This window comes from Prinia subflava, unplaced genomic scaffold (assembly GCF_021018805.1).
Source record: "Prinia subflava isolate CZ2003 ecotype Zambia unplaced genomic scaffold, Cam_Psub_1.2 scaffold_53_NEW, whole genome shotgun sequence".
Taxonomy (NCBI): Eukaryota; Metazoa; Chordata; class Aves; order Passeriformes; family Cisticolidae; genus Prinia; species Prinia subflava.
Window position 1 is genome coordinate 142,501 of NW_026961063.1, and position 27,506 is coordinate 170,006.

The 27,506-nt window shown below is 56.1% G+C and overlaps 1 protein-coding gene across 3 annotated transcripts in view; it reads left to right on the forward strand.

Moving 5' to 3' along the window:
• LRP1 (LDL receptor related protein 1) overlaps nucleotides 1-27,506 on the forward strand; it is a 101,363-nt gene that overhangs the window by 20,161 nt on the left and 53,696 nt on the right. For all 3 annotated transcript variants that reach the window (XR_010083935.1, XM_063425105.1, XM_063425106.1), the window contains exons 3-9: nucleotides 2,238-2,375; nucleotides 4,249-4,368; nucleotides 5,709-5,837; nucleotides 6,553-6,816; nucleotides 23,556-23,718; nucleotides 25,404-25,626; nucleotides 27,266-27,455. Coding sequence is in view for 2 of the 3 variants with exons in the window: in XM_063425105.1 (XP_063281175.1) it covers nucleotides 2,238-2,375; nucleotides 4,249-4,368; nucleotides 5,709-5,837; nucleotides 6,553-6,816; nucleotides 23,556-23,718; nucleotides 25,404-25,626; nucleotides 27,266-27,455 (1,227 nt within the window). In the remaining variant the exon portion in view is untranslated. The remainder of the gene's footprint in view (nucleotides 1-2,237; nucleotides 2,376-4,248; nucleotides 4,369-5,708; nucleotides 5,838-6,552; nucleotides 6,817-23,555; nucleotides 23,719-25,403; nucleotides 25,627-27,265; nucleotides 27,456-27,506) is intronic.

Genomic DNA, 27,506 nt, shown 5'->3' on the forward strand with positions numbered 1-27,506 from the left:
GACCTGTCAGCACGAGCCCCCGGAATCTCCGGCATTGCCGGGCCGGCTTTTCTCACGCCACTCCGGCACCGGCGCTTCCAGCAGCCTCTCATCCCTCTTATCTCTCTGGCAGGGAGAGAATGACTTTTATTACTCCCATTTAATCTGTGTTTGAGCTCAGCTCCTGCCCAGGAGGCTCCGGAGTCCTTTGGTGCCGCGGGGTTTGCGTGGCACCGACGCTCTCCCCGCCTGGCACGTGCCAGGTTTTCCTCTCTGGGGAATCCTTTGGAGCATTCCCTGGCTTTGCTCAGGTGTTCAGGCTGGTCCCTTGCTGTCCTCAGTGCTGCTCGTTTGGTGCGGGTGGGTTCTTGCACAGTTTTTTTTGCTCCACGGAGCTTTCCTGAGAGGAAAACGCTTGGACAGGAGCTTCCATCCTGTTGGAGATCAAAGATGAGGGGCTCTGGGGAAGGGATTCACCGTGGCTCAGCTGTGGCTGGTGCCTGGTTGGTCCATCCTTTAATCTGAGGGTTCAGGAGGCCTTAAATTTCTTATCTTGCCGTGCTGGATCTGCTGTTGGCGTGGTCCTGATGAGTTCAGGAGTGACCCTCAGGACCCTCATTTGTGTCCATCCTGACGGGACAAGCTGGACCATCCCACCCCTGCTCCTCCAGCCTCTTCCCTCATTGTGTTCCCCCCATCTGCATCTCCCTGGGCTGTTGCCAAATCAACTGCAGGAGGAAGAATCGCTTTTCTTCTGTCCTCCTCCTTTTTTTTTTTTCCGAGTGGTTTTTCGAGGTTAAACATTCCTGTCTAATTCGGCTCCTTGGGGTGTACCACAAGCTTGTCACATGTAATAAATTGGCTCATTTATTAGCGCCAACACGGTTCAAAAGCAAACAAAGTGGCTTGTGGATTAATCCTGCCCTGTTTGGGATAAGTGGTTTGATCCAGGCTCTTTGCAGGGAATAATGGACACGGCAGAGCAGCTCTGACTGATGAATTGGGTGCTTCACTTCAGCCCCTCCATTCTTCTGGTCCATATATCGACGTTACTTAATTAACCCATAATTTGCAATTAGGGGGGACCCACCCTCTGAAAAAGATAAATCTTTGCAGTGGCACCCGGTAAGAAATTCTCCCAGGAATCACCTGCTGGGTGCCCTGGGGCTGGGAAAGAGGGGGAAGCTCAAATCCCTGCTGGCTGTGAGAGAGCCTGGGTGTCCTGAGCATCCTGGAGGATCCCAGTTCCAGTCCAGTTGGCTCACTGGGAGCATACTGGGATGTGTTTGAGACTCTGGCATCTGGAGCCTGTTAAATTCCCATTTTTCAGGCATCCCTTGAGCAGGAATGGGGGTCACTGGCCAGGATGGACAGAGGGAAGTTTTGGCTGGGATGGATTGAGGATCCTGCTCGGTGTGGGGTGTCACAAACCCTGAGCTTTGTGGTCCCCTTCCCACAGCTCCGTGTGCTTCCAAGGGCTTTTATCCCCTCCTGGGAGCCCAAGGGTCACCATGGGATCACATCCAGTGTCCCTCAGAGGTGTCTGGAGCTGTGTGGGATGAGGATGTACCAGCACAGAGCTCTGTGTGTGATGTAACCCTCCTCTCCAAGGAGAGCTGGAGCTTATTTAGGCCAAACTCCTCTGTTGGAGTCTCTGGTGAAGGTGACTGGGCTAAAATGGGACCGTGCCTGGACACGGTGTGTGCTGTGCCCTTCTCCCTGCTGGCTGGAGGCCTGGGGGGATCCACGGAGTTATTTCTGCCAGCCCTGCCGAGGGGAGGATGAGGAGTGAACAGCCCCTGGAAAATGGGATTTTAGTGTTCTGGCTGGGCAGAGATGTGTTGGGAGCTCTGGTAAAACGTGGATTTGGGGCAGGGAGAGGGGACCCCATGGAGGGGCTCAGGATTTGCAGGGGCTGTGCCAGGGCTCACTGTCACCCCTGCAGCCACCCCCAGCTTGGAGTGAAGCCGTGCTGGACGTTGCAGGAGCTTTTCCTGGGGTTTCAGGCCGTTAATGGATTTATGGTGTGTTTGTTGTTTGTCTCCCATGCCTTGCTCCTTTTCAGAGGAGCTTAAAAATAAAGCCTGCCTTCCTTTGTAATTTTTCCAGTTAATAATAAAGATTAAATCTCCTTGTGCCAGGCTTGGAGGGGCCCCCCCATGAACCTGCCTGTGCCACAGCCTCGGGACCAGCAGGGTGTTGGCACCAGGGAGGTGACAGTCCCTGTGCTGACCCTTGTGCCCTTTGGTGCCCTGCAGGTCCCCAGAGCAAAGTGTCCCGCTGCCAACCCAACGAGCACAACTGCCTGGGCACCGAGCTCTGCATCCACATGAGCAAACTCTGCAACGGGCTGCACGACTGCTTCGACGGCTCCGACGAGGGGCCGCACTGCCGGGGTAAGTTTGGGGGGCACGGGGGGCTGCCCGTGGGGTACCCCCTGATGGGGTAGGGGGGATGAGGTCCCTCCTTTCTCCTGTGGAGTGTGAGCCCTGCCACGCTCAGCTCAGCACAGTCACAGATCCAGAGATTATCCAGAGCCGCTTGGAAGTGAAATGCCCATCATTCCTGAGCCTGCAGCCATGAAATAGCTGCATTGTCTCCTGGGTTTAAAAGCTCCAGGCCTGGGGTTCTGGTCCAGATAAGAGATAGGGCTGTGGTTTTTTCCTAATTTCCAGGAGCTTTGTCCCCCCTCCTGGCCTGTTCCCGTGGCTAATCCTGCTGGAAAACTCTCTAAACCGGCGTGCTGCTGCGCAGATTAATCGCTCAGAAACGTGTGTCCTGGGCTGACCCTGTGCTCCGGAGCCTCTGCGCTCCCCAACCCTCCCCTGCCCGGGCTGGGGGGCTCCTGTCTCTCCCCACCAAGCCCCAAAGGTTTCCCTGCTGGGACCCAGCTCCTCTCCACTGCCCGGATCCCATGGGAGCAGCCCGGGGCAGCTCCTGCAGCTGTGCCTGAGCTGAGAATTAATATTTCAGTGAGAGCTCTCGTTACTTAAGTGGGATCTGAGTTTTCACGGCCGGGCAGCACGTGAGCCACGTGAGCCGTGTTGGGGCAGCTGCTCAGGGCTTTGGGCACCTGGTGCTCACAGGTTTGGGCACGCTGGGGCTGCCAGCCCTCGGTGGTGCTTGGGCTGGATACCGAGTCCCCCCTGCCCGTGGCCGGTGACGCCCCAGGGAGGCATTTCCTCATTTCCTCGCAGCTGCTTTCAAGTCCCAGCCTGCCACTGCCCGGGGCTTGGGCAGGTGAGCTGTCACCTCGAGCTGTCACCCCAAGCTGTCATCTCGAGCTGTCACCTCAAGCGATCACCCAAAGCTGTCACCCTGAGCTGTCACCCCAAGTGCTCACCCCAAGCTGTCACCCTGAGCTGTCACCCCGAGCCATCAGCACAAATTGTCACCCCAAGCCCTGTTCCCGCTCCAATTCTGGACCATTGGTCCCCCCATCCTGCTCCCCCAGGGGAGCTGGGGACTCTCTGCTGCCCTTGCAGACATCCTGGGGGTGGTAATGCCAGTGGAGCTCCTGTGCTGAGCCCTCACATTTTCCCCTCTGAGCACTCCAGGGTTGGGCAGGAGGGGAGCTCTGGGCTCTGGTGAATCCACATCCCTCAGGATGCTCTGGAAATCCATCCCGTGCCTCTCCCCTGCACGAGGGGTGCCAGGTCTCAGCCACCACTGGAAGTGGCGTGGAGTCAGCAGCACTGGGGGTGGCAGGGGCTGCTCAGACCCCCCTCCCTCGAGCAGCCACGTACCCCACATGTCCTCCCTCCCTCTGCTGAGGGGCTCAGTCCTTCTGTCCTCTCTGGGGAGGTGGCAGCAGTGTGAAGTTTCCCAGCAAATCCTGCTGTGAAACATCAGAAACAGCCCCTCCTTCGCTGCCTGAAGAGGGAAGGAAGCTCCCCAGTTTCTCCAAGGTGGAGCTGGAGGGGAGGGGGTGACCCCTGAGCCAAAGGGACCCTCACACCAGCCTGCCAAGGGGAGGGACCCTCACATCAACCTTCTGAGGAGTCAAAGGGACCCTCACACCAGCCTGCCAAGGGGAGGGACCCTCATGCCAACCTTCTGAGGAGCCAAAGGGACCCTCACATCAGCCTCCAGAGGGATTGAAGGGACCCCCATACTGGCTTCCCAAGGAATCAAAGGGTCCCTCCCTTCCAAGGCCACCCCATGGCCAGGGTGTCTGCTGGTCCATCTCACCCAACCCTTGCTCCTTGGTGTCCGTCCTGCTCCTCCCTGGGTGACATCCTGTCTCTTCCATCCTCCGTGTCCCCACAGAACAACTGGCCAACTGCTCGGCGCTGAGCTGCCAGCACCACTGCGCACCAACGCTGTCGGGCCCCGTCTGCTACTGCAACCACTCCTTCCAGCTGGCCGAGGACAGGAGGAGCTGCAGAGGTGGGTCTGGGGTGGGCAGAGCCCTCGCTCCGTGCTGGTGGCCCTGGCTCCTCGGGGATGTGGCTGATCCCGGGGATTCCCAGGGTTTGGCTGCGTGGGGAAGGGGCTGGGCAGGCCTTGAGTCAACACAGGGCGGGTGGGATGGGGTGGGGTGGGATTAATGGGATGGGATCAGTGGGATGGGATCACTGGGATGGGATCAGTGGGATGGGATTAATGGGATGGGATTAATGGGATGGGATCAGTGGGATGGGATCAATGGGATGGGATCAGTGGGATGGGATCAATGGGATGGGATTAATGGGGGGGATCAATGGGATGGGATTAATGGGATGGGATCAGTGGGATGGGATCAATGGGATGGGATCAATGGGATGGGATCAGTGGGATGGGATCAATGGGATGGGATCAATGGGATGGGATCAGTGGGATGGGATCAGTGGGATGGGATCAGTGGGATGGGATTAATGGGGGGGATCAATGGGATGGGATTAATGGGATGGGATCAGTGGGATGGGATCAGTGGGATGGGATCAATGGGATGGGATCAGTGGGATGGGATCAATGGGATGGGATCAATGGGATGGGATCAGTGGGATGGGATCACTGGGATGGGATCAATGGGATGGGATCAATGGGATGGGATCAATGGGATGGGGCTCCCTCTGCTCCCAAAATCCTGAGGGAGGAATACTGGGAATAAGGAAAAGACTTTGTCTTCGTGTACGGAGTCAGGGGCTGGCACCTCAGAGAGGGTGAGGAAAATAGGAGAGGGTCACAGCAAGGAATGTGTGATGGAAACAAATCTGGAATTGAGAGATTGTGATGGCTCCATCCCTTTCATGTGGTGGAAGGAGCCATTCCTGGCTCTAGCGCGGAGCTCTGGGGGATACATTGCTTTTATCTGCCAGAAGAAAAAGCAGCCGAGCCAGGGGTTTGGGAGCTGGAGATTAGAGGGATTTGGAGTGGGAATGGAGGTGCAGAGCTGGGGAGAGGCTCAGGGGCCAGGCAGGGGTTGCTGGAGCAGGGTTCCAGGGGCTGCCTGCCTGGCCATGGGGTGGCCTTGGAGGTGAGGGACCCTTTGATTCCTTGGGAAGCCAATATGGGGGTCTCTTCAATCCCTCTGGAGACTGATGTGAGGGTCCCTTTGGCTCCTCAGAAGGTTGGCATGAGGGTCCCTCCCCTTGGCAGGCTGGTGTGAGGGTCCCTTTGGCTCAGGGGTCACCCCCTCCCCTCCAGCTCCACCTTGGAGAAACTGGGGAGCTTCATTCCCTCTTCAGGCAGCAAAGGAGGGGCTGTTCCTGATCCAAACCTTGAATTTTTTTTTCTGTCTTTCCCAGACTTCGATGAATGCACCGTGTACGGGACCTGCAGCCAGACATGCACCAACACAGAGGGCTCCTACACCTGCAGCTGCGTCGAGGGGTATCTCCTGCAGCCGGACAACAGATCCTGCAAAGCCAAAAACGGTGAGAGCCTCAGCAGGGTGGTGCTTCAGGCCGTGGCCCTGCCCTGGTGTGCTGGTTTGAAAGCAAAACCAGTGAGACTCCGAGTCGGAAATACAATTTAATAGAGAGAGAAGAAACAACAAGAAAGGTAAAAATAAAATAAGATAAATGCAATAGTACAAAGGAGCACTGACAGAGTCAGAATGACCTGACCTTGTTGGTCAGGGTGTTGGAAGCAGCCCAAAGTCCTTCCAGAGTGATATTTGTGGCTCTGTTGGAGTAGAGATGATCCTCAAGAAAGGGTCCAGTTGTCCACTGGGAATCCACCAGGCTCCCGTGGTGTTTGGGATTGGTTTTATCCCGGTGGAAAGGCTTTGGCTCCTCCAAAGCATCTCACAATGGGATGAGGTGATGTTATCAGTGATGTGAGAGGCCTTCAATGACCCATTCACAGGGGATGTCCCTCGGAGGAGGAGGAGGATGGGTGGAGGAAGAAATAAGAAGGCACTGCCATATCTGGTGTTTTCAGGTGTCCCATTAACAGAAGGCATCCGCCCTCTTTCCCCCTAGAATTACAAGAGATAAAGAACAATATCTCCCATCCGATAGAGATGAAAATAGAATTCACATTTTTGCTTACATTTCTCAACCCAAGACACCTGGGCTCTCCACGTGGGGGTCACAGCCACAGCACTGAGGTGTGCCCTGACCCCGTTGTCCCCTCGTTGCCCCTCAGAGCCCGTGGATCGCCCTCCTGTGCTGCTCATTGCCAACTCCCAGAACATCCTGGCCACGTACCTGAGCGGAGCCCCCGTGCCCAACATCACCCCCACCAGCGCCAAGCAGACCACGGCCATGGACTTCAACTACGTGGAGGACACGGTGTGCTGGGTCCACGTGGGTGACAGCGCCTCCCAGACCGTCCTCAAGTGTGCCAAGATCCCCAACCTGAAGGGTTTTGTGGAGGAACGGTCCATCAACATCTCCCTGAGCCTGCACCGTGAGTGCCCGCTCCCCTCGGGACCCCCGTCCTGCTCCCCTGTCCCCAATCCTTTGTGGCTGCCCCTTGCCAGGCCATGGTGGGTGAAATTGGGAAGGAGGCAGCTTCCCACAGGTCATTCCCTTCATTTTTATTATTGAGGCAGCTTCCCACAGGTCATTCCCTTCATTTTTATTATTATTTTTAGTCATTTCTTGGTGTGGAGATATGAGAAAAGGGATGCAGGGAGGAGTGGAGCTGCAGTGTGCAGCAGGTTTGGGGATGGCAGCTCTCGCTTCCTTTGGTCCTACTCCAAAAAAATTACTGAGTCCTACCCCAAAAAGTGACCAAGAACAAATTCCCAACCCAAAAGTGCCTCTGTGGTGCCACTGAGTCACAGAGTGAGTGGCTGGTGGCACTTTCCTTCTGCTGGTGGCTTTGTAGCCAGAACGAGTGTGGTTACAGCTCCGTGTCCTGTTTGGGCTTGCTGGTCCCAGCTCTGCTGGTCCCAGTTCTGCTGGTCCCAGCTCTGCTGGTCCCAGTTCTGCTGGTCCCAGCTCTGCTGGTCCCAGCTCTGCTGGTCCCAGCTCTGCTGGTCCCAGTTCTGCTGGTCCCAGCTCTGCTGGTCCCAGTTCTGCTGGTCCCAGTTCTGCTGTTCCCAGTTCTGCTGGTCCCAGTTCTGCTGGTCCCAGCTCTGCTGGTCCCAGTTCTGCTGGTCCCAGCTCTGCTGGTCCCAGCTCTGCTGGTCCCAACTCTGCTGGTCCCAGTTCTGCTGGTCCCAGCTCTGCTGGTCCCAGTTCTGCTGGTCCCAGTTCTGCTGGTCCCAGTTCTGCTGGTCCCAGCTCTGCTGGTCCCAGCTCTGCAGTCAGTATGGGAGGGAAAGTTACTGGTTGGGATTTTGGTGCTCTCTGAGCCAGGCCCAAGAGGGTCCCTGTGGGCTTCCAGCACCTTCCTTGCCTGTCTTTTCCCATGGGGAAAGTGTGTGGGTGCCACAGCTGGAGAGCAGGGATGTGGGACACCATTCCTGTCACTGATTTTATCCTCTGACCGAGTCATTCTGGGTGGAATTAGGAAATCTGGGGTTTGCAGTGGTTTTTACTTCTCTATTGTTTTCCCCCTGGGGGTGTCTTTGGCTTCCTGAAATTGGGGAGGCTTCCCCAATTCAAATATGAGCAGTGGCTCATCCAAATCCAGCAAATTGGATGAACTCATGAATGGATCTGTGCAAAAGAGAGACCTGAGAAGGTCCTGGGTGGATCTTGGAGCTGAGAACGATTCTCTGATGAGGGCAGTGGGGTGTGAGCTGTGTCCCACAGGGGTTCCAGGGGTTCCAGGGGCGTCCCAGGGGTTCCAGGGGGGTCCCAGAGGGGTTCCAGGGGGGTTCCAGGGGTTCCAGGGGGATCCCAGGGGTTCCAGGGTCTGTGTGTGGCTGGGCTGGGCAGGCCGCGGGCTCTGCCGAGGGTGTGTGTGCACGGTTAATTTAAGTTCACCCTGTGTATTTTTAGGGCAGGGTGTATTTTTAGGGAGAGGCCTCACCCTTTGCTCTTGCAGGCGATAGCGTGGAGCAGGACAGGGCTTGGCTTTCTGCTCCCCTCCCTGGATTTAGGGGGGATCTCTGGGATTTAGGGGGATCTCTGGGATTTAGGGGGGGGTCTCTGGGATTTAGGGGGGGTCTCTGGGATTTAGGGGGGATCTCTGGGATTTAGGGGGGGGTCTCTGGGATTTAGGGGGGGTCTCTGGGATTTAGGGGGGGTCTGGGATTTAGGGGGGGTCTCTGGGATTTAGGGGGGGTCTCTGGGATTTAGGGGGTCTCTGGGATTTAGGAGGGTCTCTGGGATTTAGGGGGGGTCTCTGGGATTTAGGGGGTCTCTGGGATTTAGGGGGGGGTCTCTGGGATTTAAGGGGGTCTCTGGGATTTAGGGGGATCTCTGGGATTTAGGGGGGGTCTCTGGGATTTAGGGGGGTCTCTGGGATTTAGGGGGGGTCTCTGGGATTTAGAGGGTCTCTGGGATTTAGGGGGGGTCTCTGGGATTTAGGGGGGTCTCTGGGATTTAGGGGGGGTCTCTGGGATTTAGGGGGGTCTCTGGGATTTAGGGGGGGTCTCTGGGATTTAGAGGGTCTCTGGGATTTAGGGGGGGTCTCTGGGATTTAGGGGGGTCTCTGGGATTTAGGGGGGGTCTCTGGGATTTAGGGGGGTCTCTGGGATTTAGGGGGGTCTCTGGGATTTAGGGGGGGTCTCTGGGATTTAGGGGGTTCTCTGGGATTTAGGGGGGGTCTCTGGGATTTAGGGGGTCTCTGGGATTTAGGGGGGTCTCTGGGATTTAGAGGGGGTCTCTGGGATTTAGAGGGTCTCTGGGATTTAGGGGGGGTCTGGGATTTAGAGGGTCTCTGGGATTTAGGAGGGTCTCTGGGATTTAGGGGGTCTCTGTTTTCAGTCTCCCTCTCTGAAGGCTCCCTCAGAGTGAGGCCGGTTCCTCAGCACAAAGGAAATGAGGAGTGAATTCCCCCAGCTCAGGGTCGGGATGAAGAGATAATGTCACTCTCCGGCAGGACACTGGCGAGACCCATGAATCCAATTAGTGGTTTCCCTCTTTATTTGCTTCTTTATGGCATTATCTGCTCCCAGCAGGAATGGGGGCCTCCCCGGTGCCTGCTGCTGGCATCTGATGGGGGGAGATTGATGCAGAGGGGCTGGAAATCAGCAGCTCCAGCTGCCAGGGGAGACCCGAGATGCCACAGCCCGGCTCTGATCGCTCCCCTGCCTCCCTGTCCTGCTCAGCTCCTGCAGAGATTCCTGTCACTTGTGCTGTGGGAGATGTGTTAAATGAAGGCTGTTAACAGCCCTTGGCACGACCCGCTGTCCTCAGAGCTTTGCTGCTCCTCTGGTCCTTGCACTCTCAAAGCTTTTTGCTCTCCGCAGGCTCCGGAGCCGCGGCGCTTCCCTCGGCTCCCACCTCTCTGCCCGTGGGTATTTGTCACAGGCACTGATTTTCTCAGTTGATCTGAGCTGGCTGGTTCCCTGCCCTTAGATCTTTTTCCTGGGGATGCACTAAAAAAATCGGAGGCTGGCGAAGCCTTCCGTTCATTTCTCTCACCAAAATTCCTGCTTTGTGTTGGAATTGGATCGTTTTTCTGCGCCGTCAGTCGGGGTGGGCTTGGAGGGGACGTGTGGGGCTTGGTGCCAATGGCCAGGACAAGGTGGGATGATGGGCAGGGGTCCAGCCTGTCCCCATCTCCACAGGGACCTTGGAAGTGGCACTGCCAGCCCCGGTGTCCCTCCGTGCTCACCCCCGTGACGAGGACGAGGCACAAGCCATGGCACGGGAAGGGCTCGTCCTTCCTGCCAGCACTGAATCGTAACAAGGGGAGCTTGTCTCGTCCTTCCTCCCGTCCTGCAGTCCCTCTCCTCCTCTCCTGTGACAATCCCGCAGTGTTCCCGGCTAGGAGGATCCTGGCAGGCCTCAAGGACAGAGGCGTGTGCTGCTTCCACCCCTTGGAGCACCAGGATGGCACAGGGGGGTTCACTGTGCACCCCCTGTCAGCCCTGAGCCCCTCTGGCAGCAGGGGACAGCTGGGGACAGGGGCAGGGCTGTCACAGCTCCCCTTGGACCCTCTGTGCTCCGTGGAGGATCCTTGACCTCCGGGGACTTTGTGATCCCGTGGGTTTTCTCAACCAGATTCCAGGCTCCACGTGTTCCCCCAGACAATGTCCTTGTTTGTTTGGAGTTGGGCTTCCAAGGAATTTCGGAGCCAAACACAGCACTAAAAAATAATAATTAAAATCTGTTGCTGGGCTCTTGTGCTGCTCTTCCCGTGTCCCAGCTGGAGCCCTCTGCTCCCCCAGCTCCCCCAGCTCTCCAAGCTCATCCTGCTGGCCTTGTCCCCCCATCCTGGGGCTGTTTGTCAGGGATCACAGCCTTGAGCAATCCTCGTTGCTCTGCCGTGGACCCAGGGCTGACACAGCGAGGGCTGTGCTGGAGGATTTGTGCCTCCTTCCACCAAATTCATGTCCCTGTCCCCTAGAGGTGACACCAGGAGCTGGCAACACCTCCCTAGAGTGTGCACAGAGGCCAGGACCGTCCTTAGGAGGCCACCTTTAGCTGGCAGCAGCCCAAGGTTGTGCGGGTCACCCCTGGGTCTCCGTTCCAGCGGCGTTAAATCCCCGTCTCCGGTGCGCTGTGATCGGGTGACTCCCAGGGGAAGGCAGGAGTCCTTTGCTTGCACTGTGGAAAAATACTGGGGAGCACGTGTCAGGAACAGAGCACCGGGCTCCTCTGTGGCTCTTGGGGTGGTTCCCCTCTCCCTTCCCCTCCTCTCCCCTTCTCACGCTCTTTTGCTTTCTTTTTCCCCTTTTCCGTGGCTTTTTGCTGGGTCAGAACTGGGAGCTTGGTGATGCCAGGAAATGCAGTTGTTGTGCTGGCAGGTGCCTGGAGCCAGCTCTGCTTCATCCCAGCTCTGGTGCTGCTCCTTCCCAGTCCCAGCACTACTCTCCCAGTCCCAGCACTTCTTTCCCAGTCCCAGCACTGCTCCTTTCCAGTCCCAGCACTACTCTCCCAGTCCCAGCACTTCTTTCCCAGTCCCAGCACTGCTCCTTTCCAGTCCCAGCACTGCTTTCCCATTCCCAGCACTGTTATTTCAGTCCCAGTACTGCTCCTTCCCAGTCCCAGCACCGCTTTCCCAGTCCCAGCACTGCTTTCCCAGTCCCAGTACTGCTCCTTCCCAGTCCCAGTCCCAGTACTGCTCTCCCATTCCCAGCACTGCTTTCCCATTCCCAGTACTGCTTTCCCAGTCCAGTACTGCTCTCCCAGTCCCAGTACTGCTTTCCCAGTCCCAGCATTGCTCCTTCCCAGTCCCAGCACTGCTTTCCCATTCCCAGTACTGCTCTCCCATTCCCAGTACTGCTCTCCCAGTCCCAGCACTGCTCTCCCAGTCCCAGCACTGCTCTTTCCCAGTCCCAGCACTGCTCTTTCCCAGTCCCAGCACTGTTCTTTCCCATTCCCAGCACTGCTCCTTCCCATTCCCGGTACTGCTCCTTCCCATTCCCGGTACTGCTCTCCCATTCCCAGCACTGCTCCTTCCCAGTCCCAGTCCCAGCACTGTTTTCCCAGTCCAGTACTGCTCTCCCAGTCCCAGCACTGCTCTCCCAGTCCCAGCACCACTCTCCCAGTCCCAGCACTGCTCTCCCAGTCCCAGCACTGTTCTTTCCCAGTCCCAGCACTGCTCTTTCCCATTCCCAGCACTGCTCCTTCCCATTCCCGGTACTGCTCTCCCATTCCCAGCACTTCTCCTTCCCAGTCCCAGCACTGTTTTCCCAGTCCCAGCACTGCTCCTTCCCAGTCAGAGCAGGCAGGAATTCTGCAGCTCAGCAGGATCCGTGTGGGGCTGCTGGGAAAGAGCCGCAGAGGTGCCGTGATTTATTATTCCTCAGTTGAAGGTTTGTTGTTTTCCTTTACAAAACAAGCCCCCGGGAAGGGGTTTGAAATATCAGGACATTTGATCCTGAGTGCGTTATAAACCCTAAATGCCACCAATCTGGCCACCATTAAAATCCCTTCCTGGGCAGCATCAATCCCGACCCGCCCGGCTCGCGGGGTGTTTTCATTGACTCCATTTCAGCCCTGTCACTGGGAATGGCCTGTCCCAGTGCCAGCAGGCTGTGGGCGCTGGGACAGATTGATTTCAGGGCCGTGTTGCTCTGCAGAGGAATCCAAGTACATTTCTTCCCCCACTTTGCATGGAAAGCTATTTTTCTTCCTTGCTGCCTCATCCTGGCCAAGAAAGAGGCTCCGACGTGAACTCACTTGGCAGGAGAGCGGGATGATTGGTAACTTCATCTCGTGGTTCCTTTCTGTTGGTTTGGGTGGTTTTTTTTAACTGTTTATGGCTGGTCTTGTTGCAGCCGTGAAGGAAATTGGGAGGTGGGGGAGAGAAGGGGATAAATGGGAGTAGGACATGGAGGGGAGCAGGGAATGGAGAGAGCAGGGACTGGGGGAGCAGGGGATGAGGGAAAGCAGAGGATGGGGAGAGCAGTAAATGGGGAGAGCAGGGGATAAGGAGAGCAGAGAATGGGGAGAGCAGGGAATGAGGAGAGCAGGGAATGGGGAGAACAGGGAATAGCTGGGAGCAGGGGATAAGGGAGAGCAGGGACCAGGATGGATGGGAGCAGGGGTTGGACAGAGCAGAAAATAGGGAGATCAGGGAATGGGGAGAACAGGGACTGGGGAGAGCAGGAATTGGAGGGGATCAGGAAATGGAGGGAGCAGGGGTTGGGGAAAAGCAGAGGATGGGGAGAGTAGGGAATGGGGAGAACAGGGACTGGGGAGAGCAGGAATTGGAGGGGATCAGGAAATGGAGGGAGCAGGGGATGGGGGAAAGCAGAGGATGGGGGGAGCAGGGAATGGGGAGAACAAGGGATGGGGAGATCAGGGAATGGACAGAGCAGGCACTGGAGGGGAGCAGGAAATGGAGGGAGCAGGGGATGGGGAAAAGCAGAGGATGGGGAGAGCAGGGAGTGGGGAGAACAAGGGATGGGGGGAGCAGTAAACGGGGAGAGTAGGGAATGTCTGGGAGAAGGGGATAGGGGAGAGCAGGGACTAAATGAGAAAGCAGGGATTGGGTGGGAGCAGGGGATGAAGGAGAGCAGGAGCTGGAGGGAGCAGGGGCTGGGGAGAACAGCAGATGAAGGGAACAGGGACTGGGGCCACGTCTGGAGCCGTGCACTCACACCAGCTCCTTGTGTGGCAGGGGACATCATGATTTTAATCAGTCTGTTAACGAAGATCTGATGCTCAGGACCCTGCTGTGGCTCTGCCCAGCACCTCTGACTCCCCTTACCCAGTGTTTCCCCCCATAGGGAACAGAAATAAATCCCCCAAGGGAACTGAGACCCCCCCTCACCCCTCAGGCTGTGCTGACAGGGGTTGGGTGCTGGAGACAAAAGGGTGACATGAATGTCCTGAGTCATCAGGATGCCCAGGGATGGGTTTGTTTTCACACGGGCAGGAGCGAGTCTGGTCTGTCCCAGCCCACATCTGGGTGTCCCGGAACACATCGGGGTGTCCCAGGACACATCTGGGTGTCCCGGAACACATCTGGGTGTCCCTCCTGCACTGCCTCGTGCCAGGGTCACTGCAGGAGCCCCTCAGGACCCTTCCTGCCCACGCTGGCCCCATTTCTGCTCTCTCATCCCTCCTCCCCCCAGATCACCCCGGTGACTCTCCCCGGGTTCCCGTCGAGCCTGTGTCTCGCTCCTCTCACCCAGAAGGAAGCCAAGTGCCCCGTCCCTCCCTCGGCCTCTGTGGAATATTTGTGCCCATGGAATGGTCTCATTAAGGCACAGTAATTAGCAGTCCCTTGGCTGCCCTCCACGCAGCCTGGAGCTCGTTCCATCCCCCCGTTCCTGCTCTTCCCACCTCCGGTGCCTCAGCCAGGCTCCGCGGGGATGCTGCGGGGTTGAGCCAGGACATGGGGAGGAGCGAAAGTTTGGGGTGTCCCCACCCTGAGGGGCTGGAGATGGTGTCAGTGAGGGGCTGGAGAGGTGCCAGTGACTGCTTGGACCCAATTCCCCTTCAGATGCAGCCGTGGTGCTGCACTGGGGTGGAATGAGGCAAGTTTGGGGTGTCCCAAACTGGAGACGGTGTCACTGAAGGGCTGGAGAGGTGCCAGTGATCCCAGCACTGGGATCATCATCCCAGTGATTCCTTGGACCTGATTCCCCTTCAGATGCAGCCGTGGTGCTGCACTGGGGCAGAACACAGCTTGAAGAGGAGGCAAGTTTGGGGTGTCCCAAACTGGAGACGGTGTCAGTGAAGGGCTGGAGAGGTGCCAGTGACTGCTTGGACCCAATTCCCCTTCAGATGCAGCCGTGGTGCTGCACCGGGGTGGAATTAGGCAAGTTTGGGGTGTGCCCACCCTGAGGAGCTGGACACGGTGTCAGTGAGGGGCTGGAGAGGTGCCAGTGATCCCAGCACTGGGATCATCATCCCAGTGATCCCTTGGACCTGATTCCCCTTCAGATGCAGCCGTGGTTCTGCACTGGGGGTCCGAGGCACCGAGAGCACTGGGTGACCCCAGGGCTCCCCGGAGAAGCTCCAGCCTGTCCCCAGGCTGGGATGTCCCTCTGTGGGGGCTGCACAGCCCGGGGGGTGCCGTGTCACCCCCGAGGAACGCTCGGCTCGCGCGGGGCGGGCGCGCAGAGCCCCGGGGATCCATCCCAGCGCCGGCTCAGACGCCCTGGCCGCGGGCCACCGGCTTCCACCCAGCGGTTCCTCCTCACTGAGAAACATCTCGGCGGAGAGGGAGGGTGAATTTATTTATTTTTGAGCCTGGTTTGCTGAGGGAACGAGGCTGACGTGACGGCTGCGGCCGTGTGCGGCGGTGGCCGTCCCCTCCTGCCCTGCTCGGACACAAGGAGCTGGCTGTTCCTGGGAGCAGGGGGGCCGTGCTGGACCCTCGTGGCCACGGGGTGTCTGTCCGTCCATCCGGCGCCCTTCGGGGCGGGAGTTTGTCTTTGTGCTTGTCCCGTTAACATACTTCTAATTAAGGAAAATTGTCCCCAGGAGCAGTGTTTATCCACGGAGCACGGTGCCGTCACAGAGACGGTCTTGTTCTCCCGCGGAGAGGACGTCTGTGGAGGAAAGAGACAGAAATTCCTCCAGATTATGGTATTATGTAAATGTATCAAACGGATCATTCCCTATAAAAAAAAAGGAAAAGTAGGAAACCGACGTATTTGAGCAGCCCTGGGGACTGCATTCCTCACGAGCCTCCGGCCCTGAGCCGAAACATTCGGCGACTTTTCCAAGCTGTTCTTCCGCCGGGGCCGCGTGCCGGCGGCTCCGGGGGGCTCATGGGGTGGCCCCTGCCCGCCCCAGGCCTCTTGCTGGGTGGCAAGTTGGCCACGGCCCCTGCTTGCCCCCGCGGGGTGGGCTGTGCCTGGGGCAGTGTCCGTGGCTCTCCGGGCGGGTTTTGGTGGGATGCGGTGTGGATGTGAACCCCGCGGTTCTCCCGGTGCCTCCTGAGGTGTTTGGGGTTTGTGTCAGGGCTGGTTCACCCTGGGGAAGCAGGAATTGGTGTGCGTTTATCAGACAATAATATTCTTTATTTATTTCTTTGTTATTCTTTATTCAAAGCCAGATGTTGGCAGTGGAGGTCGGGCTGTCTCTGTTTTCTGTCCTATCTGCTGGGGCAAGGGGGAAAAGGCTCCTCAGCAGAGTGGGAATGAGGATTTGGTGTCAGAGCTCCGTGCCCAGTGACGTTTCTGGCTGCTTCAAGCAGAGCTGGGACCTCTCCTGCCCACCATCCCTGTCCTGCTCTCCTGGGAATGCTCCCTCGAGGGGTAGCTGGGAAGTGGAATTTCTCCCAGGCTTAGAATCATGGAAATATTAAAGTTGGAAAAGCCCTCTAAGACCCTGGAGTCCAACCATGAACCCAGCGCTGCCAGGTCATGGTTGAAACATGTCCCCAAGTGCCACGTCCACACGTTTCAGGAGGAATTTCTTCATGGAAAGGGTTGACAGGCATTGGAAGGGGCTGCTCAGGGAGGTGGTGGAGTCCCCATCCCTGGAGGTGTCTGAGGAACAGCTGGACGTGGCACTCAGGGCTCTGGTGGGGATCAGGACTCGATGGTCCTGGAGGGTTTTTGCAACCTCAGGGATTCAGGAATTCAGGGAATTTTTTGCTGTGTTGGTTCCTGAGCTTGTTGAACCTCTGTGGATGCAGAGGATTTCTCCTTTTCCTCACTCAGCTACGCAGGAGCTGCTGAGTGGCCGCATCCCCCTCGCAGCTGTTTGGGCACTGTCGAAATCCCTGCTTTAATCCGAGGGAAGATTTTGTGTTTCCTTCCTCCTCCTCCTCCTCCTCCTCCTCTCAGGCCACAATTGATGTGTTTGCAGACTGCACAGCAACTGATTCACGCAGAGCAAAGTTATGTGCTGGGTCAGCAAAGCTCCTTCCCCAAAAAACCCACAGCAGTGCCTGGCTGGGAGTGGGGTGAATCGGGTTAAAGGAGGGAGAACCTCGGGCTGCAGATCTGTGACCCGTTTGTGTCAGGGAGTTTTTTGAGTGGGGCTGTCCCACCTGGAGATCTGGGATCCCTGCAGAAGAAGGATGTGGCCACAGGAGGTGATCTGAGAGCTGGAGCCAGGCTGGGAGAGCTGGGAGTGTTCACCTGGAGAGAGCTCCAGGGAGAGCTTCAGTGCCTGAAGAGGCTCCAGGAGAGCTGGAGAAGGACTTGGGACAGGGTTCTGGAGTGACAGGATACAGGGAATGGCTTCCCACTGACACAGAGCTGGGTTAGGTGAGATTTGGGGAAAAAAATTCCTCCCTGTGAGGGTGGGGAGGGCCTGGCACAGGATGCCCAGAGAAGCTGTGGCTGCCCCATCCCTGAAAGTGTCCAAAACCAGGTTGGAGGGACTTGGAGCACCTTGGGACAGTGGAAAGTGTCCCTGCCCATGGCAGGGGGTGTGACTGAGGTGATCCTTCAGATCCCTTCTGACCCAAACTATTCCAGGATTCTCTGAAAAGGAGCAATCCCAGCACAGGACCCAAACCATTCCGGGATTCTCTGAAAATTCAGGAGCAACCCCAGCACAGGACCCAAACCATTCCAGGATTCTCTGAAAAGGAGCAATCCCAGCACAGGACCCAAACCATTCCGGGATTCTCTGAAAAGGAGCAATCTCAGCACAGGACCCAACCATTCTGGGATTCTCTGAAAATTCAGGAGCAATCCCAGCACAGGACCCAAACTATTCCAGAATTCTCTGAAAATCAGCAATCCCAGCACAGGACCCAAACCATTCCAGGATTCTCTGAAAAGGAGCAATCCCAGCACAGGACCCAAACCATTCCGGGATTCTCTGAAAATTCAGGAGCAATCCGAGCACAGGACCCAAACTATTCCGGGATTCTCTGAAAATTCAGGAGCAATCCCAGCACAGGACCCAAACCATTCCGGGATTCCCTGAAAATTCAGGAGCAATCTCAGCACAGGACCCAAACTATTCCAGGATTCTCTGAAAAGGAACAATCCGAGCAGAGGACCCAAACCATTCTGGGATTCTCTGAAAAGGAACAACCCCAGCACAGGACCCAAACCATTCCGGGATTCTCTGAAAGGAGCAACCCCAGCACAGGACCCAAACCATTCCGGGATTCTCTGAAAATCAGCAATCCCAGCACAGGACCCAAACCATTCTGGGATTCTCTGAAAATTCAGGAGCAATCCCAGCACAGGACCCAAATCATTCCAGGATTCTCTGAAAATCAGCAATCCCAGCACAGGACCCAAACCATTCTGGGATTCTCTGAAAATCAGCAATCCCAGCACAGGACCCAAACCATTCCGGGATTCTCAGAAAAGGAGCAATCAGGGTGACACACAGGATTTTGTGGTGGGGACCTCAGGGACAGCTGGGTCAGGGTGGTTTGGGCCATGGGGGGTGTGAAACCAGGAAACATCTGTGCGGGTGGGTTCTGGGGTTTGCAGAAGTTGCCAACCCGCCCGTGTTGAGCAACTTTGATGAAGTTCTCGGTGCTCCCTTGTCCTCCATCCTCTCTCCATTTGTCCTCCCTGCTGGCAAGGCCACTTTCCCCCCTCCCTGAGTGAGGCTGCCGGCCTGGACCCCGTCCCCGTGAGGTTTTTTTGGCTGCCTCCCCCAGGAAGAGCCTTGGAAAGCCGACATTCCCCGCCCTCTGCCCCCTTCCAAACGCTCTCAAATAAATAAATCTTGGGAAATGAGCTCGGCGTGTCGCAATCGCCCTCAACGTCCCCGCCGAGGTTGAGCAAGGAGGAGGAGGAGGAGGATTGATTCCAGGATGGGAATTGGTGGGGAGAGGCACCCAAGGGGGGCTGCAGGAGGGACAGGGGGTGGTCTCTGCCCCCTGGATTCTCTGTGGAAATCACTTACGACCCCTCCAGGGACAGGTTCATCCCTGCTGGTCCCCTCAGATGGGTCCAAGGTGTGTTTTCGTGGCCACCCTTTGTTCAGGGGGGACACAGGGGGAGATTCTGTGCCCCCCTCCCCTCTTCAAAGGTTGGAAATGAGGGGGGATAAAGTTTCTGCAGGCCAAGGCCAGGGGTTAAAAATAGATGTTTTCTAAATTAGCCTCCACCAAAAGTTCAAGAGGAAATCCAGGTTTAGCTGAGGCTACAAGAAAGAGCTGAAAATAATAATAATAATAATAATAATAATAATAATAATAATAATAATAATAATAATAATGATGATGATGATGAAAATAACAATAATGCTAATAATAAAAAAAATAAAAAGCAATTCCTGCGAAGGAGAGGGGAGGATGGTGAGCAGGCAGAGAAGGAGCAAAGCTGGAAAACAAAAGCCTTTGAGGAGGGTAATGCTTTCCAGCTGCAAAAATACAGCCTGGGAGAGGAGCAAGTGCTTGCGTCACCCGCAGCCCCCCGGCCCTGTGCTGCCCTGCTTGGAGCTGGGGCCGGTCTGGAGACCCCCGAGTGGACCAGGACCCTCTGGAAGGTGCCTGTGGCAGGGTGGGCATGAGGGGGGCGTGGGGCTGAAAACCCCTGGCTTGTTTTGGCCGTTCTCCCTTTGGATTCCTCTTTGAGCACTGAGCTGGACTCAGCTCCAGGCTCAGAGGGATGGGAATGGGACAGAAATGGTTGGACCCCCTCGAGGAGGAGAACCCGGGGGTCTGCAGCTGTGGGTGGGGGGCGAGGGCCCCTGAGCCGTGCTGCCAACTCTCCCCACCCGCCCCTGCTTGGATCGCTCCCCCGGTCCTGTGACTCTGACTCAGCCACGCAGGCGCCAGCCAAGACCTGCTTTTTTTGGGGAATTCTTGCACATCCCTTCGCTCAAGTGTTTCTCGCCCCGGCAGGGCCCTGCCGCCCCCTCCTCACGTCACGGGAGGGGTTTGGGGATGCTGGATGGGGAGCAGGGGAGGGCGGTGGGTGCTGGTTGTGACAGCAGGGCTCCATCTCAGGGGCAGAACGCGACTCTTGGTGTTCATTTTTAGGTGGTTTTCACTCATCACAAACCCCTCTTGCCTCAGCAGCTGGGATGGGGGGTCCTGGCTGGAGCAGGAGCCCCACGAGCCCTGTGCCAGCCCCGGCAGTGTGTCAGGAGCCCTGCGCCGGCCTCGCTTGGGGGTTGATGCTCATTTTTTGGCTCGGGCTGTTTCCACTTGTTTTTACGAGCTGCCTCACGCCGGGTGGTGGCTGCGGGCGCCACGGCCTCGCCCTTCCGGAGGGGGGGTCACTGTCGGCATCACCGCTGGCTGCGTGTCCCCATCCCTGTCCCCAGGGCCACAGCTGGGCCGTGAGGGGCTGAGTGGGATAACTCAGGGATGGGGGTTGGGGTTTGTGCACCCCAAATTCTCCGCGTGCTCATCCCGTGGCCTCATCCCAGCCCGGCAGGGTGGATGGACTCAGCATGGCCAGCAGGGTGGGTGGGGGCATTGCAAAACCTCCTGGCTTGCTTCGTGTTTTCCCTCCCGAGCTCCTGCGTTGGTTAATAATTCAGTGGTGTCTGGCCTTGCTCCACTGGGGCTGTCTGGGTCTCACTGACCTTTGGGGCTGGGGGCTGCTGTGCCCCATCCCTGCTGCTCCAGGGATCTCTGGATCCTGGTGGCCTCAGGGTGTTAGAGCTGGGGACTCCTGTGGCCCATCCCTGCTCCTCCAGAGCTGTCCAAGCCCTGCTGGCCTTGGAGTGGTGGGGCTGGGTGGGTGCTCTGCTCTATCCCTGCTCCTCCAAGGCTTGTGCAGATCCCTCTGACCTCAGGGTGTCAGGGCTGAGGGGCTGCTGTGGCCCATCCCTGCTCCTCCAGGGCTGTCCAAGCCCTGCTGGCTTTGGGATGCTGAGGCTGGGGACTGCTGTGCCCCATCCCTGTTCCTCCAGGGATCTCTGGATCCTGCTGGCTTTGGGATGCTGAGGCTGGGGACTGCTGTGTCCCATCCCTGTTCCTCCAGGGATCTCTGGATCCTGCTGGCTTTGGGATGCTGAGGCTGGGGACTGCTGTGCCCCATCCCTGTTCCTCCAGGGATCTCTGGATCCTGCTGGCTTTGGGATGCTGAGGCTGGGGACTGCTGTGTCCCATCCCTGCTCCTCCAAGGCTTGTGCAGATCCCTCTGACCTCTGGGTGTCAGGGCTGAGGGGCTGCTGTGCCCCATCCCTTCTCCTCCAGAACTGTCCAAGCCCTGCTGGCCTTGGAGTGGTGGGGCTGGGTGGGTGCTCTGCTCTATCCCTGTTCCTCCAAGGCTTGTGCAGATCCCTCTGACCTCAGGGTGTCAGGGCTGAGGGGCTGCTGTGCCCCATCCCTGCTCCTCCAGGGATCTCTGGATCCTGCTGGCCTCAGGATGCTGGGGCTGGGAGGCTGCTGTGCCCCATCCCGGCTCCTCCAGAGCTGTCCAAGCCCTGCTGGCCTTGGACTGGTGGGGCTGGGAAGCTGCTGTGCCCCATCCCTGCTCCTCCAAGGCTTGTGCAGATCTCTCTGACCTCAGGGTGTCAGGGCTGGGAGGCTGCTGTGCCCCATCCCTGCTGCTCCAGAGCTGTCCAAGCCCTGCTGGCCTTGGAGTGGTGGGGCTGGGGGCTCCTATGCCTCATCCCTGCTCCTCCAGGGATCTCTGGATCCTGGTGGCCTCAGGGTGTTAGAGCTGGGGACTCCTGTGCCCCATCCCTGCTGCTCCAGAGCTGTCAAGCCCTGCTGGCTTTGGGATGCTGGGACTGGGAGGCTGCTGTGCCCCATCCCTGCTCCTCCAAGGCTTGTGCAGATCCCTCTGACCTCAGGGTGTCAGGGCTGAGGGGCTGCTGTGCCTCATCCCTGCTCCTCCAGGGATCTCTGGATCCTGCTGGCCTCAGGATGCTGGGGCTGGGAGGCTGCTGTGCCCCATCCCTGCTCCTCCAGAACTGTCCAAGCCCTGCTGGCCTTGGGATGCTGGGGCTGGGAGGCTGCTGTGCCCCATCCCTGCTCCTCCAAGGCTTGTGCAGATCCCTCTGACCTCAGGGTGTCAGGGCTGAGGGGCTGCTGTGCCCCATCCCTGTTCCTCCAGAGCTGTCCAAGCCCTGCTGGCCTTGGAGTGGTGGGGCTGTGTGGCTGCTCTGCTCTATCCCTGCTCCTCCAAGACTTGTGCAGATCCCTCTGACCTCAGGGTGTCAGGGCTGGGAGGCTGCTGTGCCTCATCCCTGCTGCTCCAGGGATCTCTGGATCCTTCTGGCCTCAGGATGGTGGGACTGGGAGGCTGCTGTGCTCCATCCCTGCTGCTCCAGAGCTGTCCAAGCCCTGCTGGCCTTGGACTGGTGGGGCTGGGAAGCTGCTGTGCCCCATCCCTGCTCCTCCAGAACTGTCCAAGCCCTGCTGGCCTTGGGATGCTGGGACTGGAAGGCTGCTGTGCCCCATCCCTGCTCCTTCCTCCAGGGCTCTCCGGGTCCCTCTGACCTCTGGGTTCTTCTGACTGGGGCTGCTGTGCCCATGTCCCTGCTGTGCCCTGTCCGTGCTGCCTGTGGTGCTGCAGTGTTGGGGATGGGGGGTCTTGGGGGTCACTAATCCTAAGGAGATCCCTCCAAAGCACTTGGGATCCCCAGGAGCTGCAGCCCCTCAGCCTGGCGGGCGCAGGAGGGGCTGAGCACTGACCCGGTGGCCAGGCAGGAATTCAGGCGCGTTGGGTTTATCCGATTTAAGAGGCTTTTGCTGGTTTAATTAAATACTCACACGCTGCGTGCCAGGTGCTGTCTCTCACCTGCTCTGGGCCCCGGGGTGTCCCTGCAGCTCCGGATTAGCTCTGCTCCCACCTTGCCCAGCGGGATCTGTCCTTGGCCCCCGCCCTGCTGCCACGTGTCCTGTCCTGGTGCTGCTGTTGGAGCCCCTTCCCCTGCCCTGCTGCCTGCTCCCTTCTGCAGCAGCCACCTTGCAGAGCTTCCCCCTGCTCTGCTGGTGCTCCTGCAGGATGAATTCCCAGTTTTTCAGCAGGGTGAATTCCCAGTTTTTCTGTGGGATGAATTCCCAGGGTTTCAGCGGGATGAATTCCCAGGGTTTCAGCAGGGTGAATTCGCAGGGTTTCAGCAGATGAATTCCCAGTTTTTCTGCGGGATGAATTCCCAGGGTTTCAGCAGGGTGAATTCCCAGTTTTTCAGCAGGGTGAATTCCCAGTTTTTCCGCGGGATGAATTCCCAGGGTTTCAGCAGGGTGAATTCCCAGGGTTTCAGCAGATGAATTCCCAGTTTTTCTGCGGGATGAATTCCCAAGGTTTCAGCAGATGAATTCCCAGGGTTTCAGCAGATGAATTCCCAGTTTTTCTGTGGGATGAAGTCCCAAGGTTTCTGCAGGATGAATTCCCAGGGTTTCAGCAGGATGAATTCCCAGTTTTTCAGCAGGATGAATTCCCAGGGTTTCAGTGGGATGAATTCCCAGTTTTTCAGCAGGATGAATTCCCAGTTTTTCTGCGGGATGCTCTCCCTGTGTTCACACCAGATGCTCTCTGCTTGCGTGTGATGTCTCTGGCTTGTCTGGGGGCAGCAGGTCCCGTCTCCCTGGGGAGCAGAGGATGGGTTGCCGTGGGTGCTGTGGGTGCTGTGGGTGCTGTGGGTGCCGTGGATGCCCTGTGGGTGCTGTGGGTGCCCCGTGGCTCCTTGCAGGGTGACCAGGGCACATCCTTGGTGCAGGTGCAGGTCCCAGTGCATTCACAGCTCCCATGGTCCCATTCCTTGGCTGTGTTGGTGTTTGTGATCCCGGGGGGGCTCCTGGCTCTGTCCCTCCCTGCCTCACCCCCGTCCCTCCCTCTCCTGGCCCAGATGTGGAGCAGATGGCCATTGACTGGCTCACGGGCAACTTCTACTTCGTGGATGACATCGACGACAGGATCTTCGTGTGCAACAAGAACGGGGACACCTGTGTCACTCTGCTGGACCTGGAGCTCTACAATCCCAAGGGAATTGCGCTGGACCCAGCCATGGGGTGAGTCCTGGGAATTCCCTGCCCTTGGGGACAAGTGGCAAGGGTGGCCTGTCCCTGTGGGGTGAGGGATTTCCTGTGTCCCTATGAGCTCTCTCTGCAGGGACACTGCCCACCCTGGCAGGAGCTGTGCAGGGCTCGGTCCTGTGGGACACACGTGGCACACCTCAGGATTCCAGCTGGTGCCACACAGCGTGGTCACAGCTTTGCTGCAGCTTTTGGGAGCTGAAGTGGCTCCGTGCATGCCCGGAGCAGCTCCTTGTGCCCGTGTGTCCAGGCATTGGATGCCAGGATGCTGAATCACGGGGGCAGCTCAGGGCACACGTGGCAGCTGCCAGCCCCCAGGAGCTGGTGTGGCCAAGGCAAAATAACCAGTAAAGAGGAAAACTCTCCCTTCACCAGCTGATGGGCACTTCCCTCCTGGCTTGGATGGAAAAAGCTGGTGTTATTGAGCAGAAAATTGGGAATATTTCATATAAACAAACAAATACAGCAGAGAGACTCCAGGATCGAGCAGGGCTGGTGCAGAAAAGCCCCGCAGGTGACTGGGTTAAGTCCCTTGGGCTCTGTGGTGGCAGTGCTGATCCCTGGGAGCTGCCACGGTGGGCAGGACAGCTCTGGGATGCACAGGGAGCTGCCTCAGGTTGTGTTTTGACATGTACAACCCCACGTGTGCCTGTGGGCCTCTTGCAGTGCCACCAACACATCTGAAACTCCCGGGAGCTCTGGGGATCCAGAGAGATCTGGGGATCCAGAGAGATCTGGGGAATCCAGAGAGATCTGGGGATCCAGAGAGATCTGGGGATCCAGAGAGATCTGGGCATCCAGAGGGATCTGGGCATCCAGAGGGATCTGGGGATCCAGAGGGATCTGGGGGTCCAGAGAGATCTGGGGATCCAGAGAGATTTGGGGATCCAGGAGGGATCTGTGGATCCAGGAGGGATCTGGGGATCCAGAGAGATCTGGGGATCTGGGGACCAGGAGGGATCTGGGGATCCAGGGGGATCTGGGGATACAGAGAGATCTGGGGATCCAGAGAGATCTGGGGATCCGGAGGGATCCGGGGAGTCCAGAGGGATCTGGGGATCCAGAGAGATCTGGGAATCCAGAGGGATCTGGGGATCAGGAGGGATCTGGGGATCAGGAGGGATCTGGGGATCAGGAGGGATCTGGGGATCCAGAGAGATCTGGGGATCCAGAGGGATCTGGGGATCCAGAGGGATCTGGGGATCCCCATCCCTCTGGGGATCCACACATCCATATCCTCCCTCTCCCGGGAGCTCTGGGGATCCAGAGAGATCTGGGGATCCAGAGAGCTCTGGGGATCTGGAGGGATCCGGGGAGTCCAGAGGGATCTGGGGATCCAGAGAGATCTGGGGATCCAGAGAGATCTGGGGATCCAGAGAGCTGTGGGGATCCCCATCCCCCTGGGGATCCACACGTCCGTATCCCCCCTCTCCCGGGAGCTCTGGGGATCCAGAGGGATCTGGGGATCCAGAAAGATCTGGGGATCCCCATCCCCCTGGGGATCCACACGTCCGTATCCTCCCTCTCCCGGGAGCTCTGGGGATCCAGAGGGATCTGGGGATCCAGAGAGATCCGGGGATCCCCATCCCCCTGGGGATCCACACGTCCGTGTCCTCCCTCTGCCAGGGCTCTGAGCTCCCTCCTCTGCTCTCCTCCCACAGCAAGGTGTTCTTCACCGACTACGGGCAGATCCCCAAGGTGGAGCGCTGCGACATGGACGGCCAGAACCGCACCAAGCTGGTGGACAGCAAGATCGTCTTCCCTCACGGCATCACCCTGGACCTGGTGAACCGCCTGGTGTACTGGGCCGACGCCTACCTGGACTACATCGAGGTGGTGGATTACGAGGGCAAGAACAGGCACACCATCATCCAGGGCATCCTGGTGAGTGGGGACGGTTGGTGTCGGAGCTCGGTGGTGTCCTGGGTGCTGCTGTGGCTTTAACAAATCAGCGAAGAACGTGCTGAGCACTGAGCGTGGTCCTGCCGAGGGTGATCTTGTGCCATTGATGGCAAAACCATCGGTGACAAGATCGCTGTCATGGTTTGACGGATCTGCTAGGAAGGGGGCAGGACCTCCCTAGAGATGGAATCCTTCCTTCGAATCCTTTCTTTCTAAATTATTCTAATTTAAAAAAATTAAAGGAGTTTTCAGACAGAGGTATGGGGATAGGAATAAGTTCTTTACTAGTATATATGACAAAACAACAAACAAACAACCAAACAACTACAGCATTAATAATAAACATAATAAACTATAATAAATATATAATAATATAATATATTTATAATTATTATATTTATAATTTATTGTATTTATAATTATTATATTTATAATTATTATATAATGATAAACGATAATAAATAAATATAATAAATTATTAGTAAATATAATATATATTTATCAATAAATATAAATAAATATAATAAAATTATTATAAATAATAATTAATAATAAACAGAACCAAGAACCTTGAGAATTCGAATCCTTTCTTTCTAAATTATTCTAATTTTAAAAAATTAAAGGAGTTTTCAGACAGAGGTATGGGGATAGGAAGAAGTTCTTTACTAGTATATATGACAAAACAACAAACAAACAAACAAACAACTACAGCATTAATAATAAATATAATAAACTAGAATAAACATATAATAATATAATATATTTATAATTATTATATTTATAATTTATTGTATTTATAATTATTATATTTATAATTATTATGTAATTATAAACTATAATAAATAAATATAATAAATTATTAATAAATATAATATATATTTATAAATAAATAATTTATTATATGTATAATTATTATATGTATAATTATTATATAATTATAAACTATAATAAATTAATATAATAAATTAATAAAATTAATAAATTAATAATAAATCAATAAATTTAAAAATAAATTAATAATAAATATAATTATTATATATTATTATTATAATATAATTATTATATTTATAATTTATTGTATATAATTATAAACTATGATAAATAAATATAATAAATTATTAATAAATATAATATATATTTATAAATAAATATAATATATTTATAAATAGAAATAAATATAATAAAATTATTATAAATAATAATTAATAATAAACAGAACCAAGAACCTTGAGGGCTTTCTGTCACAAAAAAGCCCGGGGCAGTTTGATCTCGGTGCCTCTGCGGGACTCCGAGAGGCTGAGCTGGAAGGGAGGAAAGTCCTGGGCTGGTGGATGGGATGAGGAGCTCGGGTTATCTCTCCCCTCTGATGGGAGACTTAAAAACAATCGGTGTAGCCTTGTGCTGCACCTTCAACTCCTCTCTTTGTTCTGGTTAAATGCTGTCATTAGGGTTTTTTAGAAACTTAACGGGGAAAAAATTCTGTAAAAAAAGAGGCAAATCTAACCCCCAACAACCACACTGATGGCCAGTGACACACCAGAGCTGTCGGGTGGGATCGGGGGCTTTGCACGCCTCTCACCACTCCTAAATCCCTCGTGGGCGCCCACCTGGTGCCTCCCAGATCGAGCACCTGTACGGGCTGACGGTCTTCGAGAATTACCTGTACGCCACCAACTCGGACAACGCCAACGCGCAGCAGAAAACCAGCGTCATCCGCGTCAACCGCTTCAACAGCACCGAGTACCAGGTGGTGACACGCGTGGACAAGGGAGGAGCGCTGCACATTTACCACCAGCGGCGCCAGCCCACAGGTGGGACCCTGGCTGGGCTCCCTGGCTCCTCAGCTGAGGGGTTGGGTGGGA